Below are 13,423 nucleotides of genomic sequence, written 5' to 3' on the forward strand. Positions count from 1 at the left end.
TCATTTATTAAAAGGGTATTTTAAAAATCCTACTTCTATAGTGAATCACTGTGCTTCTTAATTCTGATTCTGAACTTTTTACAAATGGATATAGTCAGTGCTCCAAGAAAAGGAAAGAACACTACAGGAGACCATGCCTCAGCAGTTGACAGGATGCCACATGCAGCCTCCTGGCCTATGCATGTGTAATGGGAGGCATAAGAACATTACCCACCTCCTCTCTGCCCTCCCCACCCTTTTTGCAGCCCAGGGTTGCAGTCATAGGGACTAGTGCAATAAAGTAGATTTTTAAAAGGCACCCATCCCTTACCTCTCTCTGTGGACCAGTGAAGCATCAAGCATATTTTGGCGGGATGACTTCAAGTCACCTTTTTCTTTAAACGGTCACACAGGTTGCCAGAGCAATGGCTTAGACAGAGTTAGAGGATCCAGGCAGGATTCTCACTGGAATTACACCAATGTAAGTGCCTGATCCTGCCAGGCAAAATTCTATAGATCTCTATAGAATCTGAGGGCATTCAGCCTTTGTTTCTCAGCACTTTGCCAGACAAAACCTTAAAATCAGGAGTAATTCAACTGAAGTTAATGGAGTTACACTGGTGAAAACAAGGTCAGAATCAGGTCCCATATATCCATCTGCTCCAGTAACCCTTTTATTCTGACATGCTATTTTCATGGCATATTCTATGTCAAATACATCCCACCGCCACCAAAAACGTTCAGTAATCTTTAACACTTATGCACGAGGGATATGTAGCTAGCATCCTAATATTATCTTTGGAGATGATCTAGTGTCTTAAGGGCTACAAGGAACTAGCAGAAGCACATTGCCAGGTGAGGGTAAGGGTTTCTACTCATTAAGAGGCAAAAACCAAATCAGTCTCTGTCAGCCACAGGAATCAGAGGGAAACTGGCATGAACCTCAGAGTGACTCCATGCAAGGAGGCCAGCTGGCAGTATACAGTGGTTGGCTTACCAAGGAAGAGAGGGAGGCAGGGATCCAGTTGGAAAGGGGCATTTCAACATGAGGCACTATTCATTTTTGTGTGTGGCTTCTATGGCTCTTCTTTACCCTTGTTTTTGCTCCCTTTGGTCTGTGCTTCTCTTACTGTGAAACCCTTATCCCTGAGCTTGAGGATGAATATTATCATCCTAACAATGCATCATCAACAAAGACAGACAGAAAATAAAAGCTGAGGCTGCTACTCAAACATTATTGTCATGCTACTCTGAGAAACAACCACAGCATACCTTAAGTTAGAGAGCTACTTCTGTGTCTCCCACACATGCTTTTGAAAGATAGTCTATTTAAAAACAACTCCGCTTACGCTCCAGGATATGTTTTCTGTCACTTGTTTTCTTTATACTCAGAATAATATGAACAAGGTTCTTCATTCCTTAAGTATTCCTCTGTTCTACTACTCCATCCCTACCACTTCTAGCTGAAGCCATTCTCCAGCTGTAGAAATAAACCCCAATTCTGGCATCTCACCAGGCTACTGTTGAAGCAATAGGGTCATCACAAACAGAACGACCTCAGGTGAGTAAAAAGATACAGAAGCACATCAACTCAAACAAGAAGGCTCCTATTTAGATACGTGCTTAAAATAAGGAAGAGAATCAATAAAAGCGATAAGCAGAACAGCTACTTCTGACTAGGTAGTGTCAACTGTTTTTTTTTTTTTTTTTTTTAAAAAGGGGGATGTGGGGCATACAAAAACTTCTTTATCAGCCATTTATCAGTCTTGTTCATTTAATCTATGAACAATCCCTTTGTAGATTTGCTGGCATCGTGGGCACAAGATGACAGTCAGACATGCAAGAACACAGGCATCCAATGAAGCACAGACTAAAACTGGCACTATAATGTCTACAAAGCAGGCAACTAGAGACTTCTATAGGTACATGCAAGCTGCTCACAGAGACACAAACAAGCACAAAAGGAATCACATTAGAAGCACTGGGCACAGAGCCTGGCTAGGTCAAAGTTTAACATTCATAAGCCAATTTTCTTAACAGACTAATGCAGAAGCACAATCCAAGTTGTTTACAGATGTGGAGAAGATTTGCAGAAGCATGTGTGCAGTAGTAGCTTATGGACGCTCAGGACAGAATGTAGTGGTTATGAAGAGACCTTACCAGTACTGTAATTCCTTGTTCTTTGCACAGCATGGCTATTGCACCAAGAAGAACACTCGCCAGTACCCAGAGTGTAGAAAAATGGTTCCCTTCCTTATCTGTCAATGTAAAATATGACATAAAAATGGTACATAAACCTAAATTAACACTAGAAATTTTACTTTATAAAACACAACACTTTATTTTCTCTCTCGTCTTCTCTCTCATGCCAAGCAAGAGATTTACCTTTTAAGACTAGAAGGCACCAATAGTAATATACTGACACTAGTCCCTTGGCAGTAGCTGTTTAGTGCACCATAGACACATTAGATATCTTCCTGTTTGGTAGACATTCTAGTCTCTCCAAGTCTGGCAGAGGCTCCACATAGGTTTCTACAACACTTTATCTTCAAAGATTACTCCCCACTCCGTAGACACAAGTTTATCATTCCTGGCATAGATGTGTTAATACTGGCCACTCTCCCAGGCTGCCAGAGAATAAGAAAGTAAAATTCCTCTTAATTATTATATGTGAGGTATCATCCATGTGAGTCATATTTTAACTGCTGCTTAATCTGAAAGATGCTCTGGGTTAAAAGCACCTGCAAGGCTGATTTGTTTAAGCAGTACATCAGAATATTCCATTAACTACTCATGAGGGAATTCTGCACCAAAAAATAAAAATTCTACACACTATTTTAAAATTCTGCAAATTTTGTCAATGAAAAAATGTGGAGGTTCCAGCATGGCAGTGAAGAGCAAAGGCGACTCGCTGCATGGAGGTGGGAAGATCACACTGGAGGCCCCCCCCCCCCACACACACACACACACAGACAAGGCGGTGAGGCTGCACCTGACCCAGAAGCCGGCAGGCAGGCTCAGTCCAGCAGGATATAAGGGGTGCTGGAACAATTTGTATAGTGAAGGTGCGGAGAGCCATTGAACCAAACTGTAAACCCTCTATATGATGGCGCAGCAGCATCCCCAGTTCCAGCACCTACGGTTGGGGCTCAGCAGGGGAGGGGTTTGGGTGCAGAGGGCTCTTTGGGGGGGACTCAGTGGGGTAGGAGTCTGGGTGCAAGGGGCTCACTGCGTGGGGGGTGGGAGTCATCAGGGTGGTGATTCGAGTGCTGGGACAGTCTGGGTGCAGGGAATGAGGCTTGATCAGGGGGTTGGGTATGAGGGAGTCTGGATGCATGGGGATTGGATGAACAGGGGAGCAGCTTCCCAAACAATGACCCCTCTCCTCGTGGCTGAGGAGTGATGGAGGCAGGAAGCAGGGCAGGGTTCGGAGTTTCCTGCAGCCAGGGGAGGTTTCTGGGGGTGGGTCTGACCTGGGCCCAGCTGCACCTTGTAGGGGATGAAGAAGTCCTGTCCTCCCCCACCCCAAGCCAAGCCGGGACTATCAGCTGAGCCTGGCACAAGGTAGGAGCCACCAGCCGGAGCATCCCCAGCCCCACTCTCCCCCATTCTCGGCAGCGATTTACCTCTCCACCAGTTGCTCCAAGGCACCCAAAACAACATGCCCATGCTGCTGGGGAGGGGTGTGTGACCGTGACGGCTCTTACAGCCTCGCTTTGCTTCCCCATCAGAAAGTCATTTTTCTGCATGGAAGCAAAGACATCTGCAGGGGACATGAATTCTATGTGCATGCAGTGGCACAGAATTCCCTAGGAGTTAACATTGTGACTGAATGTCACAGAACTCAGTAACTCCAGTGTTTAAGCGGAGGACCAGTAGCGCAGCAATTAAGGTCTGCAGTCAAGAAGCACAGATTATAGTAACATGAGAACTTCAAGGTCAGTGGGAGGATACAGAAGATTACCCGCAGATACTACTGCGGACAGGGGCCCTTAAAGGCAACATACTGCTTGACAGCTGATACTTTCAGGGCAACATAACAGGCATTTCCAATATCTACATCACAACATGCCCAACTGTTTCAAGACACTTATGCATTCGGTATGTTTGGACTTCAGAGAAGTACAGCTGATTTTGTATGACATAACCAAACACGTGATTGCTCATAACAATCCAGGGACATAGATTTTTGAGAGTACCTAGAACAAATTAATGTTTATGGTTTAACGTTCCACTGCCATATCCTGTCTTCAGAATATTTTTGTCCAGACAATTGGATCAGGCTTTATTTTTTGGGGGGAGGGGGGAAAGATGTTTTGGAGGGACTTGGGTTTTTTAAACACAGACACAGTTTTGTGACTGTTTTGGTGAAATTAATGTCAGAAGCAGTATGCTAGAATAGGATAGAAATTATCTTAAAATAATAAATAAGTAGTATAATATTTAGCACCTTTCATGCATGAGATACCCAAAGATCTTTAACAACACAAACCCTGGTAGTGCACTGACTGTGTAGGAAGAGAAACCTTATGTTATTAGCAAGAGCTCACACATACACACCCTTGAACATGGCACCATTTTCTTCTCCCTTCCAGTTTGGGAAGGGAGGGGGATGTAAGAGAGAATGGTGATCAGCATACCATGAGGTTACTGCATATGCTTTTTGAAAAGGGCAATGAGTTCTTTTATTTCCACCTGTTAGAGACTGGGCTGTGGACAGTCTGGCCTAGTGGCTAAAGCAAGAGTTAAGCCTACCAGTTAGAGCTGGGTCCAGGATGGGCAGAGTCCAGGAACAAGCAAAGGGTCAGTAACGGAGAGATAGGAGTCTAATGCCGGAGCTGGCAGGTCAACCAGAGTCATAAACCAGGGGCAGAGCCAAGGACCAGTACCAGAGAGACAGGAGCAGAAGAGGAACCGTGGCTGCCACAAAGCAGGAGCAAGGATGGAACAAGGGCAAGCGCACCTGCCAGCTTGATATGCACTGAGCAGCCGGAGAGCTGATGTTGCTAGGTTCAAAAGCCAGCCAGCTGCCGTTCCTGACCAATCAGATGTGCGATCAATCAGGTAGCCTGCTGTAGGCCAGCTTTGCTTATTGGAGTGCCAGAAGCCTGACTCCTGCAAGCTTTGATTGCTGACAATATCCCCCTACCCTCACCCCCTGGGTGTAACTCCTGGGGTCCTCAAGGCCTGTTCTTTTCAATCAAGCGTAATGAAAAGCGTGCAAGTCAGGGTCGTGGATATGTTCCCCCGATTCCCATCTGAGCCATATCCCTCCCAGTCAATTAAGTATTGGAGCCTTCATCAGTCAGTGACAGTCCAAAATTTCCCACACCGTGTATTCTTCCTACTCTTGAATGGTTATCGGTAGTGTGGGGCAGTGAAAGGGATTTGCAGTATGTAGTTTTAACGGGGAGATATGGAATATGGGACAGTCCTTGAAAGGATTCCAATAGCTGTAGCCTGAAGGTTACTAGATTAATCTGTTCCATAATCTAAAAGGGCCCCCCCAAGTACTGTTACAAATCATACCTGATAGGACACACACAACTGCTGCAAATTACACCTGGTAGGACACGCACACAAATGATACGAATTACACCTGGTAGGTCACGCATAGTTCAAATCTAGGCTGAGGCACAAAGTCCACAACTGCAGAGCTCCCAAAAAACACCAAGTTTATTACGCTCGAGCGTGGTGCCCCCCTGCTAGCCAGGAGGGGACCCCAAATACAGATTATACAAAGGTTATATACCTCCTAGCAAAGCATGTTGCCCTTGTTGCATCAGAAACCTTAGCCAATAAACGAACCCTTTTCTTATCTACCATCTATCCCTGCTTGGTGCATTCCTCGTGCTAAACTAGTATGTTAATTACACAGCATGGTCCCAAAGCGATGCATCAGTAACTTTTATTTTCAGGGTGGAAGGCCTCACATCAAAGGCCAGGAGATAGGGAGTTAGAGACAAAGAACAGATACCGGGAGTCAAGGCAGGCTAGAGACAAGAAGGAGGATTTTCACAGGAATGCAGTATCTAAGGAACACTCCTCCTGGTGCATGATGTGCTTGCTTTTAGACAATGGTGGGCCCCAAACCAAAATGGAGTCACATGTACTAACTTTTCCTTAACAGTACTGGTGCTCCAGCTTCGTAGATTGGTGAGTAGATTTAAGGTTCTGGGCAGACAGCCAGACCTCATGCCGCACTGAGAAGCTGGGGGCTGGCTGACAGTGCGGACTGGCATATAGTTGGAAGGCTGCCTTAGCTTCTTCTGACCAGCGTTTAAGCTTTTGGTGCACCTGATGGATGCAAACAGTAAGGTCAGAAATGGCAGGCACTGGGGACTTGGTGAGGATCTTGGGGGGAAGCGAAGGTGCAATCTAGGCTTAGCAAAAGAAGGGGGACAGTTGGGTGGAGACACGAATGGCACTGTTGTAGGTGAATTCTCTGTGAAAGATAAGTGATGGTAATTAAGAAAGCAGTGTAGGTGCTGCTCCAGAAACCGACTGATCTGTTCTCTCTGGCTGTTGGTTTTTGTGTGGTAAGCAGTCAAGGTATAGGTGTTAATTCTTGGAAGGAGCAGGAATTCCTGCCAAAAATGAGAAACAAACGGGGATTCCGAATCAGAAACTGTGTTGTTGGTAACCTACAAAGGCAAAAGACATTTTCTTCAAAAAGCCATTGTCTCTCGGTCGGTGTAGAAGCCCCAAATGTGGTATAAAATGCAGCATCTTCATAAGATCCACTACCACTAGGGTTGTACTGTGTCCTTAGAAGGGCAGCAGTTCCACAAGAAAGTCCAGGGCTGAGATGGGGTGGGCAAGGGCTGCAGAAGACACAGTGGTCTGACACAAGGATTCTTCGTCCAGGCACAGAGATCACAAGACCTCACATAAGTTGCTACAGAAGCATGCCGGGCTGGCCACCATAAGCTTCTAGACACCAAGTCCTGGGTCTTGAACTGGCCAAAGTGGTCTACCAGAGGAGCATCACGGCAGTGTCTTAGGACATGGAGCCTGGGTGTCCCCTCGGGCACATAGATGCGCTCCTTGTGGTAGAGGATCCCATTGTGGTGTGTGAACACCAAGTCAGACTGGTATTTTCTAGGGCCCAATGGATTTGAACTGCAAACGATTTATTGGACAATAGGGACCAGATGAAGAGAATTGGATTGCTAGCACCATACTCCACAATAAAATCTGAAGGTCTGAGGATCATGGATGGGGTTTCCATGCCAGGCTCGTAACACTTGTCCTTTCTAGATAATGTGCGAACCTTCCCATTCCTTGTTCTGGTAGCGACCATGAAATCAAAGGGTAGAGAAGAGAGAGATCACCAGGCCTGCTGTTGGTTCAAGGGCTGACCTGTCTTTAGGAATTTCAAGTTCTTATGATCAGTAAGAACGTGGACTGAGAATTTAGCACCTTCCAGGAGATGACACCACTCCTCAAAAGCCACTTTAATTTTCAATAACTCTGTATAAAACATTATAATTCTGCACTGGTGGAGTAAATCTGCATGAATGGAAGGCACAAGGATGAAGCTAGCCATCAGCCAACAGAGAACTGGTCCCAGTGCAAAGTATAAAGCATCTGCCTCCACGGCAAATGGTCTGGTTGGGTTTAGGTGATCAAGATGGGAGCTGAGACAAATCTCTACTTTAGGCGATCAAATACAGTCTGTAGGTCTGTAGACAAACAAACAATGCTCCTTAACATGGAAGTTGGGGATATGGGCGCCCACACCAGAGAACCCCTTGATAAATCTCCTATAGAAATTGGCAAAGCCCAGAAAGCGTTGTATTCTACAGACTTCCTTTAGCACTGCCCAGTCTGTGATGGCTGCCTCCTTACATGGCTCCATAGCCAATGCATTATCGGAGATGACATAGTCCAGAAACTGCACTGTGTTCTGGTCAAACTGGCATTTTTCCAGCTTGGCATACAAATGGTTCAGGCAAAGCTTTTTCAAGACACTTCATATGTGCTGGTCATGACTTACCTGATCCTCCAAAAAAAAAATATATATATAGATAGATAGATATATATAGGAATATCATCAAGGTAAATGATGAACTGATCTAGTTTGTCCCAGAAGATGTCATGAATAAAATGCTGGAAGGTCGCTGGGGGATGCACAGGCCAACTGGCATGACAAGGTGCTAGAAGTGGCCATACTGAGTGCAGAAGGCAGTCTTCCATTCATCTCCCTCTCACACACATATCAGGTTCTAGGACCCACACAGATCTAGCTTCATAAAAAGTCAAGCAGAGCACAGATGATGGTCTAGGAGCTCATGAATAGCAGTTCCGAATGGTCACCTTATGAGTGCCCAGTAATCAATGCAGGGCTGCAAGAACCCATCCTCCTCCTTAACAAAGGATTGGAGTCCCTGCCTGGAATGTGGATGGTTGGATGAACTCCTTCTGCAGGTTCTCCTGCAGATATGTGCAAAGAGCTTGCATTTCCAGTTCAGAAAGGGCATATATACAGTGGAAGGGAATCTCAGCTCTGGACTGGAGGTTGATAGACAGTCATACCTCCAGTGAGGGGGCAGAGCATCCATGTTTCCTTTGTTGAATACATCAGGTGAGGTCATAATATTTGAGCAGTATCTTGACAGCAGCAGACTTGTCTGTTTCACTGCTGTGAGCCTGCTTATGCAGGGATTCCCCAGCTCACGGCACAAGCTGCAGAGAGTACTAGTCCTCTTACTGACTTCTGGGAGACAGGGTTGTGGGCAATACTGCAAGCAGAAACATATCCCTTTCTGTCAGTGGATGTTGGGGTCATGTGCAGGTACCTAGGGCAGACCGAGATGACCACAGAGCAGGGGCCCAAATTAACTCACACTAGAGGGTTTCCCGATGCCTATGGAGAGAAACAACTGTTAGGAGAATGGTTTGGCGAATTACGTGGCCCAAGGACAGGAGCAAAGCATCAATGGTTTCCACAAGATCCGGAAAGTTCTTGCACAATATTCAGAATATTAGGGATGCATTTGGCCTAGTATGTACCCAATTGAAGGGTTATTCCAGTCCAGCATGGAAATATAGACTTAGGAAACTGAACTACTCTGCTTACTTGAGAGTAAAGGATGATCTTATGATTAAGGCTTGGCTAGGACTCAGGATATTAAGTTCAAAGCTCCCAGCTCTGCAACAGACTCCCAGTGTGACCCTTGATCTCTGTGTGCCTTGATTTCCTATCTGTAAAATGGGAGTAGTAATACTTCCTTTCTCCCACCCTTTGTCCAGATTTCTGCTTTAGATTAAGATCTTTGGGACAGGGGCTGTCTCCTTCTACACATAGATAGAACATCTCACATAAAATGGCCCAAACCCTGGGCCCTCCAGGTGTTATTGTAATATGACGAATATGAAACAAATACAAAATTAAAAGCCTCATTATAAAGGATTGTAGCCAGTTTTCAAAGATAATTTCATGTTTGAGTATCTACCACTACAAAGAAAGTTTTCAAGTTGATAGCCACAATGGGACAAGATTCTTTTCCTCCATCCTTCTATTGTCATCACATACATATGAGAGAAAATTTCCACATGAAGAAAAATAAAGCTCATGTTTCCCCTGATCATGGATGCATGCTCCTATTGTGTTGTAATGCCAGAGGCCAACAGAAAACGAGCTCAAGTTTCCAGCTCGAAATGCCAAAGTCCCAGATCGATGCTAACATCACACCTATTTTATATTTGTTGTTGCTTTTTTTTTTTTTTTGCTCTCTTATATACACAAGAAGCAGAGACTACTTCTTGGGCACACCTTGATTCTCAGAAGCCAGAATCATCTCAGGTATAACCTTGTTACGTACAAGCACTCCTAGATGTTGAAAGTGCTCAGCATGAAAAGAAAAAAAAAAGTTCCTTGCCTTTATAAATGCAACTCCAGTCCCTTTATTTCCTCTTGCTCTCTCAAAAGGACAGTACTGTACTGTAAGATACAAGTCTGTAATATTATAAGACTTTGAGTAAACTTCAAGGAGAGAGACTTTCAATTAAATATATATTTTCTTGGGTCAATTTTTATTCTTCATGCAGAAGTGTCAGTAGCAAAGTAGGCTGGAAAAACAGATCGAGAATAAAGGCACTTAGCAATGCCATCAATTAACTGTTGAACAGAGCTCTGAAAATGTAGAGCACTGTACAGTATAAAGCGCTAATTATTATAAGATACTCACACACCAACAGAGGCAATCAATTTAATGAAGCACATTCCCTTAACATTGCATTGCTTCCCACTAAGATGATCTTCTGTCAGAAAAGGAAACCAATCTTTGGTTGGCCCCGTACCTAGTTGAAAGCAGTACACCATATTGTGAGTGGGCACAGTGCCACACTAACAGATGGGTACGATTGTGCATTAAATTCCTGTTCAAAAAGCTTGAAATCTATCCAGTGTTTTGTACTTACACATAAAGAGATCTTAAGACTGCCCCTCCTTAGAACAATAAGGGTGAGTGTCCAAGTGACTGACTGACCAACCCACATGAGCTGGAGAAAAAAAAAAATCTTCTCTCCTGGAAGTTTTCTAGTCTTTTTGTATTGCACAAATATTCAGAATATGTATGATCAGAGCCTAAACATTCTTTTCATTCAGATTGCTGTGGTGGGTGAACACTTCTAAGTAATTCTGCATACTGCACGCTGTGGAATTAATTGAGCGTAGGCTTTTCTAGTCATGCTAATTTTTTGTTCCTGTGTTCTCCAAGTGCCATTCTACCTCTGTCACATATCTACCAGCATCAGCAAACTGGCAGACAAGTCTCATATAGGGTCTTACTGCATACACAAAGTTGTCTTTAATTTATTTGATTTGGTACAGCGTGATTGCAAGGAAATACAGCATACACGTAAATGCAGGTCTGGAAGGGACCTCAAGAGGTCATCTACTCATCTCCCAAACAGAGACAGGATTAAGTATACCTAGACGATCCCGGACAGGTGTTTGTCTAACTTGTCACTGGAGGCTTTTAAGAACCTTTCCTGACATATATGTAGAAAGAGAAGGAAACAGAAAATACAAGATGGTGTCTGGACTATTCATTGTGAGAGTGATTGTGTAGAATTTCCTGATTAAGCTCAGTTTAGTTGGCATAGTCACAAGCTACACAAACATTTAGAAGTGAACAGCAACCATTAAAAATCATTTAAGTAGCCAATAGACTATCTTAGAGAAGTATTATAACAAAGTTGTTCTTCCACAGCACTCACAGAGCCAATAAATAGGGCCTTAGCCCCACCCAAATTTCTGGCAGAGGCACATTAAGATGCTTCAGCCAAATTTTCAATGCTCTGTACACATGTATAACTTCATAATCAGACATTAATGTATTCTTTTATAAACCTGTTAAATAGGGCCCCGAGATATTTTCTCAAAACAAAGTATCTGTACCACCAAATTACTTTCAGATCAAATACCATAGCAGAGCTCGCTTGGAAGAGTGTCTCTGAAAGGTCTCTGCATGTTAAAATAATACAGGTGCTGTGAACTAAAGCCTATGGGCCAAATTCAGTACACCTTAAACACGTTATAAACCTTGTCCTAAGTGGAGTTAAAACCTTGAGATTGGAGGGTGCATTTGCACCCAGCAATTAACAGAACTGTGATGATATATTAATCACAAACCTGCACCTAAGTAAAAAGGGTTATTTGAACCTGCCCTGGAGTCCTGGATTGTGTGAACACAGAAGGTTTTGCTGAGTATTGTTTTGCGTAAGGGGAGAGTGTATGTGAGAGAGAAGGCAAAACAGGACCAGAGAGAGAGCGCGCGCACCTGAAGAAATCCAAGGTGAAGCCTGTAAGTATGGTATGATCCCCAAGAGTAGTAGTCGTCTAGGTAAGGGTACTGGCTGACAATAACCTTGGGCCTGTAGGCTAAGAAACTTCTCCTTTTGCCTTTGGCTCCTACTGCACTCAGAGAAGCAGGGTCTGTTTATTTACAAGGCATGTACCAAGGCTGCATTTAAAAAAAAAAAACTCCATCAACTTTCTCCCCCAAACGGAACATTTCTTGGGCTCTGAACCTTAGTTAACTGCTTGGGTCAAAAGGGCACAATGCACAAATGCACAAGCACTTCCACTGAATTCAGAGGGACTAGTCATGTAAGTAAAATGAGCAGGACTTGGCTGTATATTAAAATACAAGTAAGGCTTATAAAGTTCATCCTTGTGTAAACAATCCCAGCATAATGTCGACAGGCAAGCCAAAAAGATTAAAAAAGGAAAGTTAGCCTGTCAAGTTATACCCTGAGATATAGCTGTTTACACTGATTTATTCCTTTATGTTCATAAAAAATAAGCCTTGTTACAAAACAAATCTTTTACATAAAATGTGTGTCTAATGTACAACAGGAGTCAGGTATAGAGTTTCTCTCATTTCCTCTAGTGGCATGTTCCTGCTAAAACAGATCTTCTGTATTTCCAGATAATTTAAACAGCAGTAAAAATAGCTCAGGTCAACTTGATGGTTTAGTTTACTGTACTTTACAGAGGCTGTGAATAAAATAATAAATTACACAAAAGAGGCAAACATAATGCTTACTTTCTCTAAAGGCTTTACAGTAGCCAAGGAAAGACAACAAAAAGAACAGGGCACACAGCAGGTCTGCTCTGCCAACAATCCCTGCAACCTTTGAAAAAAGAAAAAGAAAAAAGGATTTACTTTGTTTTTGTTTATTATCAAAAATATTTTTTAAAGAAAATGTGAGGAAACGTAGAAGTATAATTCACTGAAAATATGAAATGGACATATAATTGTGTGTCACTTTTTTATTTCTGTAAATTGTTTTAATAAACTTTATAAGACCAAGGGCATTTTCCCTGATTTTGGAGGAATATTTGTTGGCAGAAGAAGCCAGTAGATGGTTTGGCTTTTACTCACTGAAAATTTGCTATTTTAAAAAAAGGATTGTGGGCATGATCCAAAGTCTATTCAAGTAAATGAAAAGACGGCCATGGATCAGGCCGTATATTTGTGTAATTCTTGGACCCTAGCAAACTACAGCTGCGGCACCTCAAACCAGAAATTTAAAGAATCTCAGCTTTCAGAAAAGTACATTTCAAGCTCTGTGAAGACAGCCTTTGACCTGTAAGCCAAAGGGAACCAACTGTTCATGCTAACAAGAACAAGCTGAGCTCCACTTACTACAGCTGAAGGGAGAGGGTGGAAGAGGACCTAAAGATCTTCCCCCAATCTCTATACACATTTTTTATATCTGAATCAGTTACATGTGGGGTGCCTTCCAAAGAATCACCTGGTCTCACTACCAGTTCTGCTATGTTGCGGGGAGAACCCACGCAGGGGGTTTGCACCTGTAGATCCGTATCCAAAGCCCTGGAGTCCTTCCAGTGACTTCAGCAGGTTTGGCTCAAGGTTTGGCTCAAGTCTTTAGAGTGCTGGAGCCCAACTTTGCTGGAGCCTCTGTGCAC

General features: G+C 43.5%; 1 protein-coding gene across 5 annotated transcripts in view; it reads right to left on the bottom strand.

Moving 5' to 3' along the window:
• Window positions 1–13,423, bottom strand: part of TMTC4 (transmembrane O-mannosyltransferase targeting cadherins 4) — a 58,076-nt gene that overhangs the window by 29,809 nt on the left and 14,844 nt on the right. For all 5 annotated transcript variants that reach the window (XM_073348916.1, XM_073348861.1, XM_073348908.2 and 2 more), the window contains 2 exons: window positions 12,537–12,624; window positions 2,140–2,237 (listed from right to left, as the gene is read on the bottom strand). In XM_073348916.1, coding sequence (XP_073205017.1) covers window positions 2,140–2,237; window positions 12,537–12,624 — 186 coding nt within the window. The remainder of the gene's footprint in view (window positions 1–2,139; window positions 2,238–12,536; window positions 12,625–13,423) is intronic.

This window comes from Lepidochelys kempii, chromosome 1 (assembly GCF_965140285.1).
Source record: "Lepidochelys kempii isolate rLepKem1 chromosome 1, rLepKem1.hap1, whole genome shotgun sequence".
NCBI lineage: Eukaryota > Metazoa > Chordata > Testudines > Cheloniidae > Lepidochelys > Lepidochelys kempii.